Raw genomic sequence first — 27,410 nt, 5'->3', positions numbered from 1 at the left:
CATGCACAGTACCTTTATTGTATAATGTTTAGGTGTACCATGCACAGTACCTTTATTGTATAATGTTTAGGTGTACCATGCACAGTACCTTTATTGTATAATGTTTAGGTGTACCATGCACAGTACCTTTATTGTATAATGTTTAGGTGTACCATGCACAGTACCTTTATTGTATAATGTTTAGGTGTACCATGCCTACTACCAATGGGTTCCCTTTGTTCTATTCCTTCAAGGAGTAATGTTTTATCTTCCTCACTACTTCTGGAAGCTTTGTGAGGTAAAGGGTGTCACAGCATAAAGGTTGAAAGTTTCTTTCAAATTGAAATGCTTTTTTTTTTGGTTTCACCCTTGAAATCAATTTTTATTTGTTGCCTCCTCGTTCTTATTATTATTTATTAAAGATTTTGTCTACGTTTTATTTTTGAATAATATTACCTCACTAAATGTGATTTCCTTAACGTCTATCTAACAATTTGCAATCTTCATGATCTAAACCTTGCTAGTTGCAACTTCCCTGACCTTAAATGTACTGTATAGGAAAAACGAAAGAGGGTATAGGCTGAAAGCTAATTACTTTAGCTCTTGATTGCGACCCATAAAAGTTATATCTGATGTTTCTGTCTCGAGAAATTGATATAAAACTGTGTCAAATTTATCCGAAAATTCATTATATATATATACAATAGTAGGTTTAAACAGATCATATCCAGTAAATACGCTACCACTCTGAAAACAAAGCTATCCCAGATAAACCTAATAGTAACCTATGTGTTCTCCAATTATTTTTTTTTCAGTTTTATTTTTATTTTCTATAGATATCATTGATAATGTTATTTTTAAGTTAATTATTACGTCAGCAGAACTCCCCCAATTGGTAGTGCAGTATAGTGGTCTCGTGTCTCTGTCTGCATCACGTGACCAGTATACTGCACATTCATTGGTGGGAGTACTTGCGACGTTATACGAACTTATAAATTATATTATCAATTATATCTATTAAAAATAAACATAAATGTTATAAAATTATAATTAAAGCAAACCAAAGTAAAGATTAGCTTCCTCTGGGATATCTTCGTTTTTTAGATATTTTATTTTCCTTCACAGTCCCTTTAAGCTTACCATGTGGAGACTCCCTGAACTTAACCTTACTAGTTGCAATATTGTTGACCTCAACCTTACCAATTGCCACCTCCCTGACCTCCGTTTATTTGTCTAGGATAAGAAGTTGGACCGAATAACCTCTGGCCTTCGAGGGAAAACCTTTGATAAGGAGGGAAGGAGGGATGCTTGTGAGAACCTGGTTAAATACCTTTGGGAGACCAGGGGCCTTCATAACTCATACGCTCTCAAGTAATATAATTGCAATAATTCAAATTATTTTATAGAGTGGCATAGACGATTCACAGCGTTACCCTTTAAACCTTTTTCTGATTAAGTGTTAATGAGATATTCTTATTTTTCTAGCTGCAAGTTTATTATATTTAATGTTAGTTTCAAATTCATTGTTAATCAAATTGAGGTTTAAATGGAACCGTTGTGAATCATATATGCTACTCTTTAAATGAATTGTCACATTAAATTACGTCTACAGTGATAACCAGAAAAATCTGGAATAGAAAGACGACTTTTAGACTCAAGATATGACTTGGAATAGTCCAATGAACATGAAGCACAGCAATTGCTCAGTGTAAGGAGATCCATTTCACAGCAATTGCTCAGTGTAAGGAGACCCATTTCACAGCAATTGCTCAGTGTAAGGAGATCCATTTCACAGCAATTGCTCAGTGTAAGGAGACCCATTTCACAGCAATTGCTCAGTGTAAGGAGACCCATTTCACTTAATTAGTGATTTAATAACTTGCTAGTTTCTAGTAAGGCTATTCACTTTGTAACAACATCAAATGCAGTTCAGTAATGCACTAATGTCGTCCTTCTATTCCACAGTTTTCTGGTTATCACTGTATAAGTCCCGGTCTCTCTGTTATGAAGATATAACTGCTTTAATAATAATAAGGATTCTTATTTAGATATTACATGTGCGATGTCCTAAATTTTGTAAATGTTATTGGGCAAATGTACTTCGTGGATAAATTCTTAGGTAATCTCACTATAACGGGTTAATTTTGTCACGTACTGTCCCGGGGGGGGGGGAGCATTATTTTTTTAAAACTTCCTTCATGAAATCTTATAATTTATGGGCGAACATGAAAAAAAAACAAAAATGATAAAATACTAGTTTAACAGGTTCAAAACCAGTCTTTATATATCGCGTTTCAATGGGGGTTTGGAATCCCCACACACCAAAAATGAGCAGCCTGAAGGTGACTTTCTCCGTATTTTCTAGTCACATATATGAAAGTCCGATTCACAACTGTACCCTTCAAACCTTAGATTTAAAGGTTACTTCTGTGAATCAGATATTCTACTCTAAAAACAAGGAGGACCACTTGAAATTATGTCTACAGTCTTTCCTTTAAACAGATTGTAAAATATAATCAAGTTTAATATTAATATTTTAATCATTCTTAGTGAATATTTTTTTTTAATCTGGACTGTTCTTTTGTTAATTTAACACAAAGAATATTTTCTTTAGAATTGTCAATTTTCAAAATTGTTTACTATAAATGTAATTTTTAAGTAGAACTCGTTAAAAAATGTCACAAAAAAAACGATTTCCAACAAAAATTGTAATCTCTTTTGATTCTTAAATGACTAACTTTTGGTCAAAACAATTCAATCAAAAATCATTAAATTAAAATAAATCGAAAACCTATGCAGGAAATCCAAAGATTAACATTAATGTGAAGTGGGGTGTTTATAATGGTATTGTATAGGCGGGGTGTTTATGACCTATGGAACTATAATGGTATTGTATAGGCGGGGTGTTTATGACCTATAGAACTATAATGGTATTGTTTAGGCGGGTTGTTTATGACCTATGGAACTATAATGGTACTGTATAGGCGGGGTGTTTATGACCTATAGAACTATAATGGTACTGTATAGGCGGGGTGTTTATGACCTATGGAACTGAAGTGTTTAACTGGGTAGGACAAGAAGACGACCTAAGAACGGATCCCATGATCAAGGTAAAAAAACAGGATTAAAAAAATCAAGAATTTAATTTTCTACTGGCACAATGACACGCAAAGGAACTGCAACTCGCCTCAAGTTTTTTTACCATTATATCGTGTAACCTGATGTCGTAGACCTTGAATTATGCTAAATAAAATATACAAAGTTTAAAATATCAAAGGTTTACATAAGATTAGATTAGAAGATTAGAGTTCGAGGCAATTAATCAGTTCGTTTGCTTTTCAGTAGATTTTTGATTAGTAATCAAATTAATTAAGATAAAGAATTTTTGCAGTTTTAATAGAAATTAATCTAAAAATATCTTCTATTTAATATTTATTGTTAGCAGAAGATAATTATTATTTTTATCGCAAAATTACTGAAAAGAATGTTGATTAAAATACTTGCTTTTCTTCCTCAAAACAAATAATTTCTCTTGTAGTTTCTGATATAAATAAAGGCTTAAAACGTTTAAAAAAAATTGGATTTCTAAAAATATATATGTATTTTTTTAAGGTGTTTCCTCGTCTAACCAAGTGTACTTTCTACAACTATGGTGCGTCAGGAACCCTGCAGGCCCATGACGCATTATGCGTACTTGGTCTCAATATCATTAACGAGAAGGTAAATCATCTAAATTATCTCGAATATATGAAGGCCAACGCGGTTTTCAAAAAATCGATTGTAAATTTTCTTCTTCTAAAAAGGAGATATTAATATTTCATCACTATCTATCTATCTATCTAGATCTATATCACCCTGTTTATCTAGATCTATATCACCCTGTTTATCTAGATCTATATCACCCTGTTTATCTAGATCGATATCACCCTGTTTATCTAGATCTATATCACCCTGTGGGTCTGGTTTGTTGTCCTCGCTGCACTGACCAGCGTCTACCTGGTTTACCTGCTAGCTATCATTACTCTACCCTCACTCAGGTACAAATAGGGGTCACTCCAAGGCAACGGGTACAGCTCCTCAAGACAAGGGGTACAGCTCCTCAAGACAAGGGGTGCAGCTCCTCAAAACAAGGGGTACAGTTCCTCAAGACAAGGGGTACAGCTCCTCAAGACAAGGGGTACAGCTCCTCAAGACAAGGGGTACAGCTCCTCTAGAAATGACCATCTCCGAGTTTTTGCACAAAGAAAAAAAAATTTCAAAAAAATTTTTGTGACCGCTGGGCCGGGTCAGAATTGAGTAAAACTATTTTTTGTTAATCCTGTAACTTGTTGTTTAAAAAACTAGTTAACCAATTTTAAATCAAAAAACTGCAGTCTGAGATTTGACGAAAATTTCTTTTCGAAATACTTTAGAGGTAAAAAAAGCCAAAAAGTTGTTCAATTTTATCTATCTATCTATCTATCTGTATATCTATCTATCTATCTATCTATCTATCTATCTATCTATCTATCTATCTATCTATCTATCTATCTATCTATCTATCTATCTATCTATCTAAATTCTAGGAAAGCTGTCGTGGTGAGGAAGGCCCTGGGAGACGTGAAGGATAAGACTTACCACATGGTGGACAAGGCAGCCTTCGGAGACTGGTTCCTGCTCTACCTTATCTCAAGGAACATGGATACTGTTATGTAAGTTTTAGTAATTATTAAAGGGAGAGACCACTTGGTAGTTGAGCTGATGAGAGTGCAGTATTGTAAAGAACACTTTTAGGAAACATTTGATATCAATAAGTCGTTTTTACTTTGTATACTTGTTAGGTCTCAAATAAATCCTAAAAATCGAGAAAAAAAAACATTTAACTTTATACGTTACAAGTAAACTACAGTGAAACCCTTAATAACGAATACATCGAAAGAATATATCAAATGTCGTATTCTTCACTTTCTGAAAATGGAATGTTGCAGATATTTAGTTTTTTAATTAAATGATTATATGGAACTCTTAAAACTGTTCCCGCATATTCATGTCATTTATTTATTTTCGCAAATACTGAAATTTACGTAATATAGTATAAAACTCATTAAAAAATTGTCAAGACGACATTTGATAAATTTTCGATGTATTCGTTATTAAGGGTTTCACTGTATTTTTTTATAAATAGCATCAAATACAGTGAAGTATTGCAATAATATCGTCTTCTTATTCCTCATTTTACTGGTTCTTACTGCACAAAATACCCTATTTTTTTAAAAGATTGTTTAAATTTTTTTTGTAAAATTATCTTTTTAGAAAAACAGAAATACCTGCGTAAACTTTATGATAGGGTCGATCATGCTTTTCAAGCAAAATTTTGTCAAGTACAAACGGACACAATTGTCAACGCATACAAATCTAACAAACATTTTATTATGAATTAGCACGGTGCTGAGCTAAAAATTAGATAATATAATACCATGAACATTGAAAAATTAGCTTTTTAACGTATAAAAAAACTTACGTTTGATTAAACAAATTAGGCTCTGTAAGATGTACAAAAAAGGATCGCAAAGTGCCCTGCTAGAAACAATGAAGAAAAAAAATCATTTAAATAGAATTGAACAGAGTACAATTGTAAATCCTAAAATGGATTTGATGTTAGATGAAACTGGTTTTAATACAGAAGTTATGGAAGAAACAGATTTGTCAATTTCCATTGTAAATCTACTTGCCAATTTATTTTAACATACATTCTGCTATTTCAACTTTTAAAGGCACAGTTGTAACGTACATTTAGTTAAAAGGGACAGTTGTAACGTACTCTTAGTTTAAAGGAACAGTTGTAGCGTACTCTTAGTTTAAAGGAACAGTTGTAACGTACTCTTAGTTTAAAGGTACAGTTATCACGTACTCTTAGTTTAAAGGAACAGTTGTAACATACTCTTAGTTTAAAGGAACAGTTGTAACGTACTCTTAGTTTAAAGGGACAATTATCACGTACTCTTAGTTTAAAGGAACAATTTTTACGTACTCTTAGTTTAAAAGGACAGTTGTAACGTACTATTAGTTTAAAGGGACAGTTGTAACGTACTCTTAGTTTAAAGGGACAATTGTCTCGTACTCTTAGTTTCAAGGGACAGTTGTCACGTACTCTTAGTTTAAAGGGACCGTTGTAGCGTACTTTTAGTTTAAAGGGACAGTTGTCACGTACTCTTGGTTTAAAGGGAAAGTTGTAACGTACTCTTAGTTTAAAGGAACAGTTGTAACGTACTCTTAGTTTAAAGGAACAGTTGTAACGTACTCTTAGTTTAAAGGGACACAATTGTAACGTACTCTTAATTTAAAGGGAGAGATGCTAATAATCAGAGAGAACTGGACGCGTCATTCAATTATGATAATTCCTGTCACGGAAACAAAAAAAAGCAATTTTAAGACTTTTTAGGAATTGTTTTTTAAGTTAATAAAATGTCGGGCATCAATTTTACACGTTTTTTAAGATTCGGGATTTTAAGACCTTACTGAGATCTACAAAAATCAAAGAAAATATTTCAAAATTGTTTTCTCTGAAAGTTTGCCTTAATTACACCATGCAAAATTTTGACTCTGTATAAAATCTTGACTTATATCTAATGCAAGAGTCAAAATTTTGCAAAATTTTATCAAATAAAACTGATAAAAAGTTTAATTAGTAATTACTTAAAATGTTGTAAATTTTTGTGAAGCCTCCTACAAAGCCAAAATTCCTAGGATATAAAAAAAACTAAAAAAATTATGATTTCCAACTTTAAACATTTTCTGTATTTTCTTTAAAACTCATAAACACATAAACTCATAAACAACACTACATTTAATAGGGTTTGTATTTTCAAGAATCTAGAAGCTTTGCAGATAATTTTTGAATAAAAAAAAATTCTACGACAATTAAGCCAAAACATTGCGAAGCAAACTAAATGCATGTAAATCCTAGTTGTAGGACAATCCCAGGCGGAAAATGAGAAATTCACTTTTTAAATGTCGTCGTACTTTTAATAGATATTGAAATATAGCCAATCATGGGGCAACCTGCACGAATTTAGTAGAGCCATTCTGAGAGGGCCGGCAGGAAAAGGGATATGCTTTTTATAAAAGATAATTTTGCTTGATATTGCATATCTATATAACTCTAAAAACTACACAAATGTAAAATTCTTGAAACAATAATCACTTTATTTAGTCATTTCCAAAACAAACTAAATTTTTCATACCTTCAGTAATATAAAAGCACAAAAAAGGCAGACCACATTTTGGAAATGTCAAAACCACGGCTGTTTTATTAACATTGTCTCTAAAATCATACTTAAATTAGCTTTAGCTTTAATAAAAAAATGTCAAAGTCAAAGACGACATTCACGCCGTCCTGCTAAGTCATGTTTCTTGGGACACCCTGTAAATTACTTTTTCTTTTTCCAGGTACAATATCTTTATCGAAGAATTGACAGAAAAATATAAATCAGGATAGGATGATCTAATCTGGGATACAGACCCTAGACAGGTATATATATATAATATAAATCAGGATAGGAAGATCTAATCTGGGATACAGACCCTAGACAGGTATATATATATAATATAAATCAGGATAGGAAGATCTAATCTGGGATACAGACCCTAGACAGGTATATATATATATATATAATATACATATATTGCCACATTGAATTTTACCTACGGTGGTAGGCGATTTTAGCAATATAATGAAGACGACTTTTTTATTTAAGTTTTAATTGTTAACAAGCTTTTTTGAATTAAAATCTTACAAATAAATAAAGAGAAGCTTTTTTAATTGACAACTTCTATTTGTTTCCATGTTTTTGTGTATCCATGCTGTTTAAAAGCTTTAAATAAATTAAAATTGAAGTAGAAATCTTCATTGATAAAATCGCCTACCACACAGTAAGTCCATTTTTGTATTATTTAAAACTTTGTACTCTTGACCTTTATCAATTAATATTATTAAATAATCTCAAAATTTTAGAACTTGTCCTTAATCAATTAATATTTTTGGATGATTCTTTGTTTACTTGCTTTTTATCACTAAACTTTTTTTTTGGAAAATTCCAAACTTTCCCTTTATCAATTAACATTTTCGGATAATTTCAGAATGTTAACGCTTGCCCTTTATCAATTAATAGTTTTATTAAAATTAATAATTTTTTGTGAATAAACATTTTTGGGGTAATTCTAAACTTTGTTCTATTGCTTTTATCAATTAATATTATTGAACTTTAAACTTTGTACACTTACCCTTATCAATTAATGTTATTGAATTTTAAACTTTGTTCACTTACTCTTTATTAATTAATATTATTGAATTTTAAGCTTTGTTCACTTACCCTATATCAATTAATATTATTGAATTTTAAACTTTGCTCACTTACTCTTTATTAATTAATATTATTGAATTTTAAGCTTTGTTCACTTACTCATTATCAATTAATATTATTGAATTTTAAACTTTGCTCACTTACCCTATATCAATTAATATTATTGAATTTTAAACTTTGTTCACTTACCCTATATTAATTAATATTATTGAATTTTAAACTTTGTTCACTTACCCTTTATCAATTAATATTATTGAATTTTAAACTTTGTTCACTTACCCTTTATCAATTAATATTATTGGATTTTAAACTTTGTTCACTTACCCTTTATCAATTAATATTATTGAATTTTAAACTTTGTTCACTTACTCTTTATTAATTAATATTATTGAATTTTAAACTTTGTTCACTTACTCTTTATTAATTAATATTCTTGAATTTTAAACGTTTAGAACATATTCTTATTAAATCATCTTTTTTGGATAATTTAACACTTTTAAAACTTATTGTTTAAAAATTAATATAACCATAAATATTATCGGATTAATCCAATTAGACCTGCATTTTATCATTAAAGTTTTGGGAAATTTCAAAGTTTTCAGATTTGCCCTTTATAAATTTATATTAAATTGAATATTCAACTTATATTTGCCCTTTATTGATAACTTAATAAATTAACATTTTTGGTAAATTTTGAAACTTTAATGGAGTCTGTTGTGCAGGTTCTGCTGCTGTCGGAGGATGAGGAGGGGGAGGATGCCACCCCCCCTGGTCCCTCACCTCCCAACCCCCCCTCACACTACCCCATGTACCCTACTGAGCTAAACTCCGACTCTGACCCAAGCACCCCTGAGGTGTCAAGTCTAAGAACATCCACGCCAGAGGGTCCTTCTGCCCCTGAACTGTCTCCGGACTCCCCCTACAATTCCCTCAGCTACGCCCCTGGAGCCCCCTCTGCCCCCACAATAGATAGTGATGAGGACCCCCTCCTGCCCTATGCATCTGAAAGTGAAAAAAATGCGCAAATTAATTAAAAGTTCATCTTAAAGTCCAGCGTTATAACTGTAGATTAAAAAGATAAAAACTGTTTACCAATGCACGTTCACTGCAAAAAAACAAAGCACAATTTTTAGCAGAATCTTTATGAAGACGACTTTACAACCTTTCTGTGAAGTGAAATTTTACTCCTGGAGATTTACAGGGTGTCCCACGAAACATGACATTTGATAAATAGTTATTTTTAATTAAACAAATCTTTTGCTTCATTATATTTTACTTTGGAATCAATTTTAATGTAACATGACTCCATTATAATATTTTTATTGATCTTTGGTATCAAACAACTGAACAAATAATGGAAAAATACATTCTAAACTATTCATCAACTGTCATGTTTCGTGGGACACCCTGTAACTGACTCCAAGTTGGCAGATTGGACTCTCGCTGACTTTTCCAAAACACTTTGTTTAATTTTTGTTTTTCAGATTTAGGCAGAATCTCGGAAAGGCATAAAACAAGTTTTAAAGGAACCAACGACGTTAATTCAACTTATAAGTGATCCTTCACTTTAAAATATTGTCCTATTCATATAACGGTGCCCAATTAACCTTTAACGGAGAAAAACAATGGAAACATTCTTCTTCCAACTTAAAAATAATAATTTTGAATTACGGATTTTCTCTAAAAAGGGCCTTGCAACCTTATGCAGCAAAGAAACGTAGAATTCATAGACAAAATTTGTCTCTTTAAAAGACAAAAAATGTTTTCTCATTCTTATTCAATCAAAGGTTGAAAGGGCACCGTTGTAAAATAGGCATTCAATTTAGAAGGGATGATGTCACTTGAAATTACGTTGACAGTCCCTTTAATAACTAAATTTTGTCTCTTTTCCCCACTGACTAGGCTCTGTACCCCAGATTGGAATCTGAGATTTAGTTTCAAGCTAATTTTGATATTTCATCAAAAATACTTGAATTAACTGTAAATATTTGGTTAATATGTAGTCGTTATTTGCATCATTTTAAATCAATTTCTTCAGTTCTGTTCAGTTCTGTTCAGTTCTGTTCAGTTCTGTTCAGTTCTGTTCAGTTCTGTTCAGTTCTGTTCAGTTTTGTTCAGTTATGTTTTGTTCAGTTCTGTTCAGTTCAGTTCAGTTCTGTTCAGTTCTGTCCAGTTCTATTCAGTTCTGTTCCGTTTTTGATCAGTTCTGTTCAGTTCTGTTCAGTTCAGCTCAGTTCAGTCCAGTCCAGTTCAGTTCTGTTCAGTTCTGCTCAGTTCAGTTCAGTTCTGTTCAGTTCAGTTCAGTTCAGTTCAGTTTAGTTCAGTTCTGTTCAGTTCTGGTTCAGTCAAGTTCAGTTCAGTTCAGTTCTGTTCAGTTCAGTTCAGTTCAGTTCAGTTCAGTTCAGTTCGTTCTGTTCAGTTCTAGTTCAGTTAAGTTCAGTTCAGTTCAGTTCTGTTCAGTTCAGTTCAGTTCAGTTCAGTTCAGTTCAGTTCGTTCTGTTCAGTTCTAGTTCTGTTCAGTTCTGTTCAGTTCTGTTCAGTTCTGTTCAGTTCTGTTCTGTTCTGTTCTGTTCTGTTCTGTTCTGTTCTGTTCAGTTCAGTTCTGTCCAGTTCTGTTCAGTTCTGGTTCAGTTAAGTTCTGTTCAGAAAAAAAACAGTCTATTATTTCAATTTCCCCAGCTTGCCTAAAATGAAATGTGAAAATAAGCCCTAGGCCGATATAAAGTTCCTACAACTGAATTATCAGCTCAAAATATTTATGTTTTATCAATTATTTTTCTTCTATTTTTCTCAAAAAGTTTTACAATACAATACACAAATGCATTTTATATTTTTATAAATTTTAAGAATGTGTCTAATTTATGCACCTTATTCTTATGGCTTTGGGCAAAGAGTATAAAGACTCACAGAGTTGGCAACCAGTTTAGCTCGCATTTTAAATTCAGTAAACAAAAAAGAACAGCTTCTGTAATTCTTTATACTTTTTAAGTACGCGTTGCGCTGTACAGTGTACACTGTACACTGTACAGCGTAAACTGTACATGATGATAAGGATTAACTAGTTTAAATACCGTACATTGAACAAAAACATCACATTTAAGTCACAAAATTGTTTACAACACTTTCATAAAATACAGCAAAATATTCTGATTCTTTTGGTTGTTTGCATAAAAATTAAAAAATTAAATGCATCACTTTTTAGCTTAAGATTTGTATTTTTTATATAATAAATATTTTATGATCTGTGAACTTACAATGAAATTATGAACTTATGCTTAAATATACTATATTTTTGGAAATTGAATTGTTCTATTTCTTACAAAGTTTATCTGAGTGGATTTCTACAGAAAAGGCAATGAAACAGGCCATCAATTGAAACCTGTTTCCGCATAAAAATGACCCAGGCACGTGTGTTATACCATTGAAATGAAACCGTTTCAACACCTCCAACCAGTCTGCACGATAAAAAATAAATTTTTCATACAAATATTCAAATTTGCAAGAATTTTCATATATCGCAGACCCATTGAAGTGTATGGGTGGGACTATTTGGCAATTTTTGATAAAAATATTTAAATCATTCAGAGACCGAAAAGCTCAGGAGAGTCCCGGGACTTTAGGACTGTAAACCCAGAGTTTCGACACCAACTGCACTGTGGGAGTTTATTTTTACTCAAAATATTTAAAGAAAAATCAAAACTCAAGCATGTGGGACTAAGGGTTTTTGGGACCATCCCAAAATCCCGAGACTTTGGTAGCGTTTCATAAGCCCGAGACTCAGAGTCTCAATGCCATGGGGTTTCACTTTTAGTCAAATTATTTCAAGAAAATCAAACTATAAACAAGTGGTGCTCTGGGTTTTTGGGACAGTCCAAAGTCCATAAAATGTACCGGACTTAACAGTTGAAAATGCGAAATGAATTGTACACATTTCCTTGCATAATGCATATACAGAGCGTCCCATATCATATTGTATTATCTCCAAGCTTTAACGCCAAAATGTCCTTAAAATCTTAATTTAGAGCCATAAACGATCTGATATAATTTGAAACACCCTGTACACGCACTCATTTTACTGTATAGCGTGGAGGTACGTACTGCCTGGCAAGTCTGTGCGACTCTCATGCTGCATGACCCCAGATAATTATATTGTTAATTTTATTCAGGACATGAAACATGTTGGAGGTTAGCTACACCCTTTCACTAAACTTTAAAATTATATCTTATAGTTCAAAGGGATTTTAATTTCTTATAAGTTGATTTGAGAAAAATAATATCCATGTTAGAAAAAATAGAAAAATTTAAGGCACAACATTTGAAAATGATTCTTTCTCATTGCTACTCAAAGCAAGAATAGCCTGTTGAAAGCTGTTTCATTATTTGAAGCAGTCGGGAAGTAGGAGCTGAAAGGATATTTTCACTACTTAAAGTGAAAATTTCAAAAATTTTCATAAAAGCATTTTCATTCATTTTGAACTATAAGGGTTTCCAATCGAAATTCCGTTGCGGAAGCAATTAAATATTCGCTTAATTGCGCGCAATTGCCTGCAACGGAATTGCTTTTTCATCTAAAATCAATGTTTTAACTGTTCGGCTTTAATTTACTTCGAAACTTACGCAGCAAATACAAGAATGGAAATATTTCTGTAGATTTTAAAATAATCCAAGCCCAAGCTTCACAATTGTTTCAACAGTTTTCAAATTTTTAAGTTTCTTTCAATTTTCTAGTTAATTAACAATTTAATATGATACATTTTTCATTCGTTCACATTGGATGAACATTAAAATGGAAACTTTTTTTGGTTATAATTGTAAGGTTCGTTTAATCAAAATTAGATTTTGGATTTTCTCGTTATCATGCTGCAAATGAATATTATAAAACAAAAGATTAAGCTTAATTTCAATTTTCTTAGCATTTAAGGCTGAAATGTTAGTGCAGTTCAATTAAGTGTATAAATAAATAAATAAAATGGTCAACCATCATCCCATGGGAGTCAGGGTTAAGCTCTCATCAAACCGTACCACCATATTGGTTGGCAGGGCGTCACTGGTCCATGTTTCAATGAAACAAAGTGTGGAGGGCCAGGCAAGAGTCAAGTTAAAAGGCGGGCTACCTTAAAACCGTTAGCACACTCTCCATTGCCTGACTGGTCCTGTCGGTACCAGCCAGTGTATGCCACTACCAAAGTATAAATTGACTTTTTTGTTGTGAAAGGAATTGCGAATTAATTGCATTTATTGCGCGCCATAAGGTTTAAATTAAATATTATCAACAAGTTGAAACACAAACGCATGATGGAATGATTGTCTCACCAATCAATGTCAAATAATTCATGAAAAAATAACAGATATAGTGGTAGTTTCTAGCTAGGGCTAGGCGTGTTTCTCCTTTTTTTAATTATCACGTTCGTTCTTGTGAAATAACAATCGTTCCCTGGGAACAAACGTCCAGCCATTTTTTGGTTTATGACGAATTATAAAATTTGACAAATGTTTTCCCGTTCATTTTTAAGGGTGTCCTAGATCTAAAGCTTTAAACAATAATTGTATGGGCTATTTTAGATTTTAGATACTCTACCCTCTGCATTGTAGATAAAAATCAAGCAGAAATCCTTCAAATTACTATTCATCAAATTCTGTTTAAGGGTTAAAACTTCATTAACTAAATTATAAAGATCTTCGCTAATCGCTCATAAACAGAACGTCCCATATCCTCTTAGATAATCTCCAAGTTTCATCGCCAAAATAAACCCATAATACTCGAAAAACCTAGCATTTTCCACAAGAAAATTCTTATACTAGCCTTTATCAATTTTTCAAAATGATTCATTCTTCTTACATTTTCTTATTAGTCCCTCAAAAATTGTTATTTAAACAGATTGACGATCTAATATGATATTAGACACCCTGTATATTCTACTACCTTGGGAATTCAGCGCCGTTTACCCGCACTTGAACGATTTTACCGGGAAACTAAATTTTCGCTATTCATGTCGACGACTCAACTTCCTGCGGGTCTCCCGAGTTCCCCAATCAAAATTTGAAAAACCCCATAATATATTATATTTATAATATATATATTTTTCTATACAGTAAACACATGTTTAAAAACTGGAATTTTCATAAATTTTCATAACAGTTATTTGAGTGTACCACAGTAGTAAGTACATAAATAAATAAACACACAAAAATACTGCACTATGTAAGTAAACAAATATACCAAATTGTACAGGTAAATGCATTGAAGAATGTACAGTTTTATGAAAGTCCTTGTACAAATTAATGCAATGTTGTACAAATCAATATTTTGGAATATTCGTTGTAGTACAAAAATAATCCACTTTATATGTTTGTTCAATTTAAATGTATAATTGTACATATAAATGTATAATTGTACATATAAATGCCAAAAATGAAATACTTGAATTTGCAACTGGAGATCGTTATTGAAGTTGAAGATCGTAATTTTAGGCTATTTACTATATAATTTGACTTGGAATTTACATTTATGAATTTTTATTGTTTTTGAGAATCAGAAAGACATTTTTTTCATTTCAGTTTAATCTTTTTTTTAGAGTATATACCTAGATTGATACCAAATAGATTTTGTGATTTTTCCAGTTCACACTTTAAACATTACAATTATTCTAAATCACATATAATAGGACGGATCAAATCTAATCAATTCAGACTATTTGCATTGAAATCACAATTTAATTTAGAAAAAAAACACATTTTATTTAACAGAAGTATCAACCCGTAACTGAGTATTCGTTCGAGATCAATTGAAGCTTTGGGTCAAATTTTCGAGCAATAACATGGCACTGGTCATTTCGTCAGAATTTCAGGTATTTGTGACATTTATTTTCGTATCATCTAATTTGTTGAATTTGCGAATTCAAACTCTGAGTTCAGATTTCGTCGAAGACCGGAACTCCGTCTAAACCATTTCATTTCAAATTTCAAGTTTTTAAAATAAAAAATAGATTAATCAGTGAAAGAGTATATGAAAGTGAAATTAAGAGACTAAAGATTAAATTCAATTGACTCTCCTGTTAAAAAAGAGTGGGATGTAAGATTCACTGCGGTACCCTTAAACCCTTAGTATGTTCCAAGAATGGATTTTTTATTCGTTGTTAATTGTAAAATTTCAAACACTTCCAAGCTAGAAAATCGACAATTTCTTCCACATTATTGATAAGAGTAAGAAAGATTTCAAAAATACTGTTGTAAATCAGACATGCTTTTAAAAAAATATATTATAACGACAACGTTCAAAAGAGGGATTTAATTTAATTTTGGTTTGAAAATGGATTCCTGGATTGTGATGAGGTTGCTCCCGTGAAGAATCCTGGATCCAGGGAGGATTTAACTTGAGGCTGTGACCTCGGGGCATAGTTGGAGGCCACGATCGGTGTCGAGGTGACCAGCTGGTCAAGGTTATCCAAGGATCCAAACCTGGACTTGATGACCGAGCTCCGGAGCCTGGAGGGTTCGAACCTAGTCGGAGTTTGACCGGAGAATCTGTTGAAACTATCCTGTAACCTGGAATATATTCAATATATCTATTTAACAGGGAAATTGAGGGAATTTTACTTGGCCAAGGGTTCCCAAGACCAATTTTTACACAAAACATCCAGAGGATGTTTTGTGTAAAAATTGGTTGAATTGGAACCAGTGGTTAAATAAAAATTTTTATTTTACCGAAAAAGTAGTTAATAATTTTAGCATTTCTTGAGAAGAAAATGCGACGTTTTTATTACGAAAATTTCGCAGAGTGGTTCATTATTTTACTCAATTGTCCATAGGGATGTTAAGTAACTTAACGTTCCTCTCTGTTGGGTAATGTTTGTCAGAGAATGGTAAAATTATCATTGATTAGGATCCGAATCCATTCCACGGATAAAGATCTAAGTTTAAAATATGAAGCAGGCTCCCATGAGATCAAAACTTTATTGATGTACATGATCAGATCAAGCAGTAGTTCGTTTGATGTTAGCGATAAAAGTTGAAAGCACAATAAATTTTATTAATTCAGTAAAATAAAGATTGAATAAAAAAATTGTTCAATTTTTGGATTGTGTTTTCACTGCGGATCTAAAATCTATATCCGGATTTAAATAAAGCGAATTCAAGGCATTAATATTAATTTATAAAACAGAAAAACTATTTTCAGATTAGTTTTAAAAAATTAAAAAATCAACTTATGCTTCAAAAAGAAAAAAATCAATTAAATATGATGCAGAGGAACTTTATCCTGTAGATGTGAGAAACAAAAATACACTTTATAACCTTTAGAGTATTTCTAACCTGACTTAGGAATTAAGATTGAATGAATAACGTCATGTAGTTGAAGTGTCTCTAACTATATTTAGTTTAGTTTAACTACTTCTGTGGTGCCATTGTGATCAACATAGTCTAATCTCGGGGATATAAGAGTTAAGCTGTCAATACATAATTCTTCAACTATTCCACCTGGTTGGCATCCGGCCTAATTGAATTAACCTAACCCACCTGCTGGTTTCCCGTTCTAGTAGATTAGTATCAAGCCTAGAAGTAGAATTCACATTTTCTAAACTTTGATCTAATTGACGTCTGAGGTCGGATACATCGGCAGAGATTGCCTAAAAAAACAAAGCATTAAAGGGACTGTGGGCGTAGTTTTAAGTGACCCTTTATGTAAAAATGACAATGCCCGATTCACAACGGTATTCTAAAAAGCTTTGTCTGATCACGTATGAAATAGATATCCATGCATGTTTTTGTTGTTTTTTGAAACTATTTTCATTTGCGGTTTCTATGCAAAACTGACTTGCGCATTTCTTGCTTATAAGAAGCAATAGAGAAATTATCAGAGTTAAACACCTTTCCAGTCAGAAAATCTATAGCATCTTCCACATTTTGATCAGATCAAGGTTGCAAGGGTCCCAATGTAAATCAGGAATTGTCATCTTAGCATGAGGACTTTTTTAAAAACTTCTAATGAAACTTCCAACAAAACATTTGAAAACTTTATTCTGTTAAAGCTTGCTTATTTAAACTTTATAAAATTTTCTTTCTCAGAGAAAAAATTAAGGAAAAACGATCCAAAAATTCAATCGTTTTGAAACGTTCGTTTTTGTTAGGTTTTTTTTTTGCATAAATTTCCTGTCAGGGTCAAATTTGGCATAGTGTAAGATAAGCAAATATTTGGAAAAACAATTTTAACTGTATACAATATACAGTATACTGTATACTGTATACTGTATACTGTATACTGTATACTGTATACTATATACTGTATTCTGTATACTGTATACTGTATACTGTATACTGTATACTGTATACTGTATACTGTATACTGTATAATGTATACTGTATACTGTATACTGTATAATGTATACTGTATACTGGATAATGTATACTGTATACTTAAAAACGAGCCAGCTTGTTGCAGATGAATACCTGTGATGAAGCAATGAATGATCTTCTTGATCTTGCCTCCTCATGAATCTGATCCCGAAGTGTATGCACCTGATCTTCCAACCCTGATATCCTTTCCTGGAATACAGTTCATATTATTCTCAAATGTTTTCAATCAAAACTCCATTTTTATGAAGAGCTGTATAAGCGAAGAACAACAAAGTTTGAAATTTCTTACGTGTAACTAGATAAATAAACATAAAATCAAAACTAGAGGAGCAACGAGGTCACAAAGTCTCCCCGGTTACGTCGCATAAATGTCCATCTCCTTCTTAGTTTGCAATGTCATATATATGAATCATAACATTAAAAATATTATTCTATAAATTGCAAAATAGTGAGATGAATAGAAGAGAAAGGGCGAAGATATAGCTGAGATATAAAAAATGATAAGATGACTGAATGAATAATGAATAAATGAATAGTTGAGATAAACACGATGGATGAAAGCAGTAATTAATGATGAATAAATGTGTAAAATGATGAATAAATGTTTGAATGAACACCTTATACATTCTCTCCCTTGTATTAAGACTATGTTCTAACTGTTTGATCTCCTGAGTATGCCGGGAATGATCTCGTTCTCTCTCTACTCTCTTCTCATTTATCAACTAAAATAATAAACAGGATAAATCATGTTTAAAAACATTTTGTGAAAATATGAATTCTAAAAATGGGATGAAAAATATTAATTTGGGATTTACTGACTCAATTTTAACAATTCTTATTCCTGGTCAGAGTTCATCGTCGAAGAATGCTAACTATTCACTAAAAATTATCTTAAATATGTAAACAGTAATAGTTTCCTTTCTTTTCCATTTCCTTTTTAGAATTGGGGAGAAATGTTCCCACAACCTTTTGTTTTGGAGGTTTTTAAATATTTCCTCCTCAACCATATATATTTTATAAATGCATTATTGCTTACTTAATATCTTTAATATGTAATGTGCTGGAATAAATAAATTTCCAAATTCTGCAGATAATTCTCTTTACAATTTCTGTAGTTTTTTTACCATCTGTACCTGTTCAAGTCTATCCTGTGTCCGCCGCTCCGCGTCTTGAATCTGAGTTTCCAGGGCGGATATTCGGCGGATATATCTCTCCGCCTCCTGTTCTAGTATACGGATACGAACTAGGTGTTCACTGCATTCCTTCCCTCCATTCTACGAAAAATTTACTCAATCACAATGAACGCAAAGAAAGGATTAAAAATGAAAAAAAGATATTCAATTCCTTGCTGTAGGGATTCTACCACGTCATCCTATTAAAAAATCTTGTTCAGATTTTTCTAACAAAAATAAAGCAACTCCATGCTATAGAATATATAGAAAATGCATTTCATTTTGATTAAAGCTTTGGTTGATTGATAGCTCCTGAAGCCCCGAAATTTAGCCGAAATTTTAGGGAAACCCTGTAAAGAATTTATGTAGTTGTTTTCTTGACACCCTGGGTACAAACCTGCTTGGCACTCATCATAGGAATCTGTGTTCTGACAATCTTCTCAGATTCAGTGTTGTACATTCTAAACAAGAAACATTTAATTCCGAAAAATTAAATTAAAATATCTACATTAATTACAAAGTTGTGTTTGGCCCACCTTTTCTATTTATGAACTTAGGCCTATGAAAAAAGCTTGATTTTAAGAATATGCACGCTCAAAGAGCCCCATGCGTCACCATATCAAGCGGTTCATAGGCTTTGGTTAGTCATAAACATTTAAACATATTTAGGGCTATAAATGTCATCATATATTCTATCAAAGCAGTGTCAGTGTCAGGAATATCATTTCATGTTTGTGAGATCTGACACGAAGAGAGTTTTGTCACCATCACTATATAAACTTTTAGTTTTACATCCATCCGCACCTTCAGCCCCCCCCCCCCCTTACCTGGATTCTTTGGTTTCAGTTTTCATGATTTTAACTCGTTTCTCGAGCTCCCTCGTCTTCTCGACCAGGACCAGGTTCTCCTTCCGAGCCTTATTTAGCTCCTCCTTTACAATCAGTCATTAGTTCATTAGGTCAGTCAATCAGTAAGTTATTGTTTAGTCAGTTAACAAGTCTGTTGGTGAATTGGTCAAATGGCCGTCAACTAGTCTATTAGTAAGTCTATCAGTCTATGCTTCAGTTAGTTTATTAGTCAATCAGTCATTAAATCATTCGACCAGTCAGTCGGTCATCCTGTAGGTCATTGTTTGGTCAATCAGTTAATCAACTATATTGGTCGGTGAATTGAGTGGTTTGGTCAATAAGTTGCAGTCGGTCAGTCATCTGTCAGTTGTCTGGTCAGGCATTTCATTGGACTGTCAATTATTAGATAAATCTGACAATTAGTAAGTTAGTTGTTCGATTGATTGGTCAATTGTTTGATCGTAACAACCTAAACCATATTATGTACAAAAAGCATATTGAAAAAAAATTTGCGTAACAAAGTTAAAATCATCTACCTTGAGATAATTATCTGCCCCAGAGTTTGATCCTGCCGCTACTAATCTATCTTCCGCCTCTTTTCTCCCTTTCTCTGCCTCATCTAACCGCCGCAACACATCACCAATCCTCTCTTCCGCCTCCCGCCCCTTCTTGCGTAGGGACTCTGCCAGAGATTTACTGTTTTCCAGACGATCCTCTAGCATCCGCCTTTCCTGATCTAGATCTGTATTTCTCCGCCTTAGCTGCTCCGCCTCCTGCACAGCTCCGCCCATTTCCTGATTTCCAGCGGAGAGTTCATTTTCCAATCGTTCAATCTAAACATGTATTACCCTTCATTGACTATTCTAAAATAAGCTTCTAAAATAAGCTTTTAAAACTCACAAAATGTGTTTACCTGGGTTGCCATATCACGCTCTGCTCTAGAGCTTCTGTCTAGTTCCGCCTGAGTTCTGTTAAGCTGAGCAGTCAACCTGTTGCTGTGTGTTTCCAGCCCGGCAACCTCATCACGCAGCCTCTCAATCTTACCCTCATATACCTGCAAATAAAATTGTGATAATAATATTAATAGAAAACTTCAAAATCTATCTAAATATAAATTTGGCTTGTCTGTTTGTTTGTCTGTCTGTCTGTTAGTTTATATCCAATAAACGTCAAAACGGCTGAACCGATTGGGCCCAAATTTTTTGTGGGACATAACGTGACCACAGGGAAGGTTTATGAATGATACAAATAAAAAAATGTGTTTTAAAAGTTTTTAATTTTGTAAAAAAAATTTAAACTCTTGAAAATCCGCGAATTTTTTTTAAAAATCCGCAAAATTATTTTCTTCTTTGTTTTTAAATGTAAACAAAAAGAATGTCCACAATTTAAAAAGAAGATGGGCGCGAAGCGCCCTAAAAACCTAGTTCATTTAGAAAAAGCTTGTTATTCTTGTTTAATGCATTTTCAAATTTAGTCTATACAAAGTTGTGAACGGAATATAAAATAAACATCAGTGCACAGGGTGAGACTTTAAAGACGACTTTATGGTGTTCGTTTCCTTATATTTATGATCCCCTGCAATCATGAGAAAGTCAAAGGGTTTCCAGTAGTCCATGTTGTCTCATCCTTTGTGAGCAACCCTGTATGTCTAAATCATGCAAGTAAACTGAATTGTTAAGTATAATTTCAGCTCCATGTTCTTAATATCTATCGTCAAGAAATTTTATTAACCAAATAAATGTGATTTTCTTAAGATTGGAATATTTTAAACACAATAACTTTGAGGTCAGAAAAACGGACCAGTAAATTTAAATAATCTCTTCATCAGATAAGATTTGAGTTTGTTTAATATTAAATCACAATGATTATACAACATAAATTAGTGCCGAAAGTGTTGGGAAAGAAGATGAGTTCTTGCAACAAACTCAATTTTTAATCCGTTTATCTTTGCAACCCGAAGTCGTAGACATTCTTGTTATTTCAAACTATGAATTCTGTTAGATCTAATAACATAAGTTTGAAATATTATAGGTTTACATCATCAGATTGCAAAGATAAATGAATTCGAAAATTTGAGTTTGTTGCAAAAAATCATTTCCTTTCTTTGAAAGGCCAGCATTTTAAATTGTTTTAAATTTCCGCGGATTGTTATGTACACATTGATTCATCTTCAAAATAATAAATGTCCGTGAAAATTTTTTCTATTTCAACCTGCAACAAAACTTTCCTAGGCTCATGTGGTGAGTTGCCAAAAAATTTGGGTTCGATCGGTTCAGCCGTTTTGAGACAAACAGAAAAGCCAAAATTATAAATCAAAATCAAGTAATGAAATGTCCTAACACCCTGTAAATGATTATCAATTATGCATTATAAAGCCATGAGTTGACTAAGCAATAATTTCTAATGTCAAGATACAAACCTCAATAATAAAGAGGTCTGACTGTAACTATATTAAATAATTCAACAGATTACACAGATCAGACAAGTGGGAAACCCGTTATTTTATACTATCTATCTATGGTATCTTTAATCAAATCAAATCAAATCAAATTTTCAGGGTGCCCTCCTTCCAGTCCTCAAACTTGAAATCAATGATACTAAGTCATGCTTGGAGAAAGGTCTTATAGCTTGTAGACGGTTTGATTAAATATTTGCTTTTATTATGGTATTTCTCGGCTATTTTGTCTCATAATATATGAGATTGGTCGAAAAAATCAAAGTATAACCACTACATTGTGCCAGAATCCCAATTTCAGCCACTAACTAGAGTCTTAAACATATTCGCTTTTATAAAAGACTCTTACCAGCGACTGCCCTCTTGGTTTTCAATGCATGATAAGTATTATAGGATAAAATGTTTGCTAATGAAGCAATACACAAATTGATAAATTTTTGATGCGATCTGCTAGAATATCCACACTTTGTATAGGATCTCAAATTGCCTTAGCTTAATCAAACTTAAAAACATACTTCATAGGTCCGACGATATAACTCTCCTGTCCGTTCCATCAGAAGGACATCATTTTTGCTTTTTTAAATAAGAAAATAATCACAATACAAATAGAATTCTGAGTAGCAAATAAAACCTTGAAAATTCTAAGAACTTATCTTACTCATCCTAGCACTTAATGTCGCGTCTTCATTGGTATTTCTAATTTGACTATAGTATGATTCATGAAACAACAATCATAAAATACAAACAGTATTGGCCTTTTCTAAACGTGATCTTCTTTTGTGTTTATAAGTTAATGTTGGTCATTTTTTAATTCTCTTAAATATTAAGTATTTTAGATTATTTTTACCAAGGGGATAAAGCCATAAATATTGAATTAGTTTCCTTTTGGTAAGACTTATTGAGAATGTTTTAATTAAAAACAAACTTATTGATCCCTAGGATAAACTTAGCCCATAAATTGTGGAAAAGCAAACCGATATTTTAGCCAACTTATGAGTTATTAATGCTTCTAAAAAGCATTTAGACTTACCAATTTCTTGGAAACCAACTCACTCAGTGAAGTAAGTCTGTGTACACTGCACAATTGTTAAAATGGTTGTGTGTTCTGTTTGTTAAATGTATAGAAGACACTTCAAAAAGAGACTTCCAAACCTCGTACACTCTTGAAATCAGCACTAGATTGTTCTGCCGACTGACCCATCCAATATCAGCTTATAACTATTTTCTCCAAGGCTTCTCATGAGAGAATTTTGAAACTTTCTGAATTATTACCTAGAATTGGTTTCCTAGAGTCACGTTAGTTTATAAAAACCAATTTAAATTAACGTTAAAAGCCTTTTTTGAATTTTACATTGTGTTTACTAGTTTGTTTCAGGTTCAGTTCAACAGAAAAATCAATTTATTTTAGTATTAAATAAAACTTAAATAAAATTAAAAATTATAAAGTAAAAAAGTAAGAGAAAAGGAAGTTGCAGAAATAAATTATAGTTAATCCAACATTAAGAATTTAAAAATCAAATTTTAGAACTTTGTAATAGTCTTTGATGTTAGCAATCCTCCTTCATTATGTGTTCCAGTTTATTTGACTAATCAGTTTAAATTTTTGTCGTTAGTCATCTTCCTATTCCTCAGCTTTATGGGTCTCACTGTACCATGAATGATTGTTTTCTACCACAATTGTAAAGTTCCTTATCTCTCCAGGCTTCATATCAGTCACAACTTGAGGCTGCCTATTCAACTATTCTACCGTGTTTGCTTGAAGAATGAAGACCTTTCTCTGCTTAGTAACCCTTGTCGTAGCTGTAGCCGGTAATGAATGGTTTACAAGTCGGCATCAGCATTGCATAGAAAGGTAAGCAAAGGAATGTTGTCGAATCGACCCTTTATACAAAATATGAAACCGCTTGTGATTTGATACTATCTCAAATTCTTTGCTGCTTTTATTATTTTTTTTTTTCAGTAAAGTGATTTTAATATCATTAAAAAGAAAAGGGGCGCTTAGCAGACAGTTTCTGCTAAAATTGTTTAGTTTTGTAAATCATAAAATGTAGCATTACATTTAGATTATCATTATTATCATTATTAGATGTACAGCTCGAGAAAAGAAGGGCAAAGAAGTATATGCATGTTATACTGTTGATGGACTCAATAAGGTAAAAACAATAACATTTTCAGGGCCTTTCATTAATCTTAAACCTCCTTGCTCAGTAGTGGCCAGTTTTCAATATTTTCCAAAGAAAAACGAGTGAAAGTGATGTACTTTTCCCAAATAAAAAAAGATTTAAAAAATTTATTTTCCAACGGACAAAAGAGATTGCTGCATTTATTAATTTAAATAAATTGATTTATAAAATTACAACGCTCTAAATCAAATATTTGTTCTCCCAGGAATTCCGACCAAGCAACCAGGCTGCCTCCAGTAGACCTGGAATTAATGACCCAATCCCGTCACTGGATAATGATGATTTCCCCTGGGATTACTGTACACCAGCTAAGTCTGTCAGCTTAGAGCAGGTAAACAGGATATGTATTAATAATAATAATAATTATCATGGAACCCCCAGACAGCCCCACTGTCAGGATAAAAGACCAGGGATTAATACCTGTTTGAGTAGGTTACCCAGACACTGGCATTACCTGATTTATCCGTAAACCGAAGATTTCCGGAACCCTGTTCCATAATTTTGGAAAATTTTGGAAATTCCGGAAAACTCCAGTTTATGGAAAAATCGTTAAGAGGAACCTACAATTTTCCCGGAACGTTCTGGAATTCCGGAAATTTCCAGTTTCCATTCTGTAAACCGGAAAAAAATTCCAAAGTTACAAACAAATGTAAACAGGAAAAATTCCGATTTTTCCCCCGGAAGCTAAATTAAAGCTGTTGATAAGACCACATTTACTTGATATCCACTGAACAACTACTATATGAGAGGGTTTACAACATATTTAAAAATCAAAATGATTTATATGGTTTACCACTAAACCAAATTTTGGGGAAAAAATATAATTTTAACAATTTCTTTCTCACCCAAGCAAATGAATTGAAAAGCCGACGTTGAAAGCAAATCCAAATAAAAATTGTTAATACAAAACATATTATTCTAATTAATCTAGGATGATCCAGCAAACAGTGAGACTATTGCGAAACCAGTCAACAATACCCAGTCACAGGCAATCAAAATTCTTAACTAGATATGAATCCGTTTCAAGTAGAAACAACAAAACCAACAAGTAGGAAAAAGTTTATGGGTTTTTCATGGGACTCAATACCTATAATTGCTTCTTTTTTATTTTGTGGTCATTTTAAAAGCGATCCTCCAATCTAGAATAAATTAGAACGTTAGGACCAAAAAATTCACATTTTATCTGCACCCTCTTATTTAGTAGCTCAGAGCCAAATATACAATAGAATTTTGAATGAAGGGAGGCTTTAACCCTGGAAACAGGAATGACGGAGGCCAGAGTGGGCAAGGAGGACAGGGATTTAACCCAGGAGCATCAGCAACAAGAACCTCAATTCCTGGAATTCTCTGTAACTCCCCCTGCAAAATGACCAATGATAAGTCATACAAGTGCACCTATGATGGTTCTACCCAAGAGTTCTACTGCAGTCCTGACTATCCTCTTGAACGAAAACAGATCACCAGTCACAACAAGCTGTGGTGCACTGGACCTTGTGAACCAAGTCCAAACAACATTGGAGATATGTGCAGGTCTAATTTCAAATGATGATCCATTTATACCCATGATTTGTAAGAGTTGTGGGAATGTCTTTCTATCATCTAATATTTTCATTTTCTTCTCATATGATCAGAATCATGATTATTATCATAAGGCTTCAAATTGTGCATCACAATGATCAGAAGTTATACCTTTAAACAGACTAACCAATAATGAGTACTAACAAAAGAATGTTATCTAGAACCCTGATGGGAAAAGATCTATGCAGCAGAACACCCAAGTTCTCCTCTAAAGGAACAGCATGTTTGAGCGAGTGTGCTGTATGGCCTGAGGCTCAGACCAACCACCTTACTTGCCGCATCAGCAATAACAACAGCACATTTGAAGCATGCGGTAATTGGGACTTTGACTCAACCAAGACAGCTGCTCTTGAATACACTCATGAGGGAAAGGTAGAGAAATTTTTATAATTCTTGTCATGTCTTTTCATTTATTAATTGTATTTATTTCATAGGTGTGTGCAAGCCCTTGTACAGATCATGATGATGAAATGCTCTGCAGCTATGTTGAGTGGAAAGCTGATGGAAACCAGGTACTAAATAGAAAACCCTGAATTAAGCTAGTTGGGTAGGTCAAATAAGCCTATGCTAGGCTGGGTACTGTAAACATTCTAGCCGCACCATCAAAGTTTAAACGGGGCCAAGGTAGGATTCGGATGAGTCAGTCTTTCACAATATTGACTGATAGTAGTTTTAAGAAGTAACCACAAAAATGCACATATATTTTTCAGGACAACAAGAAATCTATCCTGTACATGATGGAAGGTGAATGTGGTCCCGAGGGGGACATGAACTGGACCATGATTGCAATCATCCTGGGGTGTGTTGTTGGAGCAATTATACTGATCGCTCTGGTGGGAGCTGTTGTTTCTAAGCGATCCGGATACAACAGAGCCGCAACAAATGCCAGTTAAATATCAAGTTAAAAAAAAACAATGGTGGAATAAAACTTGTGTATAGCTGACACCCAGTGAAATTGCATCAACAAAGAATTTAAAACCAAAGGGCATTACTTCTAACTGCGAAGAATTTGTAATAAAACCGCGAAATAATTGTTCTATAGTTTTATAGTTTTTATAGTGTGCTCTTTCCAGCGCTCAGACTCTTATCTTATTTACTTTATGAAACATGAGTAAACATTAGTATTCAATATTCATTCTCATGTCTCACAATATTTCTCGTGGATACAATAATTCATTAATACACCTTCCCCCTCCATCTTTCTTTTTCAAATTGCTTAAACTTGTGCAAAAAATGCTATCAACGTACGTTAAGATAACATAAATAAACAAAACTAGTCATTTCCCGCTTAAGTAGATAACTATCTGCCTATCTATTAAATACTTATACTTACAAGTATTTATGCATCCTGAGCTTTAGGCATAACGGAAAAACAGGGTTTCGATTTGTTTGCACTTTTTCTGAAACAAAGTCTGTAATCCGTTAAAAACATGTGATTACAATAGGTTTTTGTTTCGTACTTTAACTCGTTGTGTGAAATATAGTTGACAAAACACTCAAAT

The 27,410-nt window shown here is 32.8% G+C and overlaps 3 protein-coding genes across 8 annotated transcripts in view; 2 read left to right on the top strand and 1 right to left on the bottom strand.

The window, feature by feature from the left end:
• The first annotated feature begins 187 nt into the window (after window positions 1-187).
• Window positions 188-9,532, top strand: LOC111708401 (innexin inx3). Its single transcript, XM_023481765.1, has 9 exons — window positions 188-277; window positions 1,217-1,350; window positions 2,028-2,098; window positions 3,007-3,089; window positions 3,592-3,699; window positions 3,919-4,016; window positions 4,545-4,670; window positions 7,408-7,489; window positions 9,044-9,532. Exons 1-8 carry the CDS (start codon window positions 239-241, stop codon window positions 7,454-7,456), a joined length of 708 nt encoding a protein of 235 aa, XP_023337533.1. The 5' UTR covers window positions 188-238; the 3' UTR covers window positions 7,457-7,489; window positions 9,044-9,532.
• Window positions 9,533-15,020: 5,488 nt separating this feature from the next.
• Window positions 15,021-27,410, bottom strand: part of LOC111708359 (rootletin) — a 49,574-nt gene continuing 37,184 nt past the window's right edge. For all 6 annotated transcript variants that reach the window (XM_023481693.1, XM_023481694.1, XM_023481698.1 and 3 more), the window contains 10 exons: window positions 20,606-20,746; window positions 20,229-20,525; window positions 19,672-19,775; window positions 19,242-19,305; window positions 18,806-18,946; window positions 18,290-18,394; window positions 17,766-17,861; window positions 16,836-16,945; window positions 15,639-15,866; window positions 15,021-15,261 (listed from right to left, as the gene is read on the bottom strand). In XM_023481693.1, coding sequence (XP_023337461.1) covers window positions 15,198-15,261; window positions 15,639-15,866; window positions 16,836-16,945; window positions 17,766-17,861; window positions 18,290-18,394; window positions 18,806-18,946; window positions 19,242-19,305; window positions 19,672-19,775; window positions 20,229-20,525; window positions 20,606-20,746 — 1,350 coding nt within the window. In that variant the 3' untranslated portion in view covers window positions 15,021-15,197. The remainder of the gene's footprint in view (window positions 15,262-15,638; window positions 15,867-16,835; window positions 16,946-17,765; window positions 17,862-18,289; window positions 18,395-18,805; window positions 18,947-19,241; window positions 19,306-19,671; window positions 19,776-20,228; window positions 20,526-20,605; window positions 20,747-27,410) is intronic.
• LOC111708363 (uncharacterized) lies at window positions 23,844-27,403 on the top strand. Its single transcript, XM_023481703.1, has 8 exons — window positions 23,844-23,999; window positions 24,234-24,300; window positions 24,536-24,661; window positions 25,262-25,318; window positions 25,571-25,860; window positions 26,070-26,280; window positions 26,343-26,420; window positions 26,619-27,403. The coding sequence occupies exons 1-8, from the start codon at window positions 23,911-23,913 to the stop codon at window positions 26,799-26,801; spliced, it is 1,101 nt and encodes a 366-aa protein (XP_023337471.1). The 5' UTR covers window positions 23,844-23,910; the 3' UTR covers window positions 26,802-27,403.

This window comes from Eurytemora carolleeae, unplaced genomic scaffold (genome assembly GCF_000591075.1).
Source record: "Eurytemora carolleeae unplaced genomic scaffold, Eaff_2.0 scaffold20, whole genome shotgun sequence".
NCBI lineage: Eukaryota > Metazoa > Arthropoda > Copepoda > Calanoida > Temoridae > Eurytemora > Eurytemora carolleeae.
The sequence above is the reverse complement of the archived record's forward strand: the minus strand, read 5'-3'. Positions and strand labels throughout refer to the sequence as shown.

Bases quoted from the DNA above. Each gene is read 5' to 3' on its own strand.
- LOC111708401 (XM_023481765.1), top strand. From the start codon at position 239: ATGTTTTATCTTCCTCACTACTTCTGGAAGCTTTGTGAG. The intron at 278-1,216 runs GTAAAGGGTGTC...TTATTTGTCTAG, and splicing joins ACTTCTGGAAGCTTTGTGAG to GATAAGAAGTTGGACCGAAT. The intron at 4,671-7,407 runs GTAAGTTTTAGT...TTCTTTTTCCAG, and splicing joins AGGAACATGGATACTGTTAT to GTACAATATCTTTATCGAAG.
- LOC111708363 (XM_023481703.1), top strand. From the start codon at position 23,911: ATGAAGACCTTTCTCTGCTTAGTAACCCTTGTCGTAGCTGTAGCCGGT. The intron at 24,301-24,535 runs GTAAAAACAATA...TTGTTCTCCCAG, and splicing joins CTGTTGATGGACTCAATAAG to GAATTCCGACCAAGCAACCA. The intron at 25,861-26,069 runs GTCTAATTTCAA...AATGTTATCTAG, and splicing joins AACATTGGAGATATGTGCAG to AACCCTGATGGGAAAAGATC.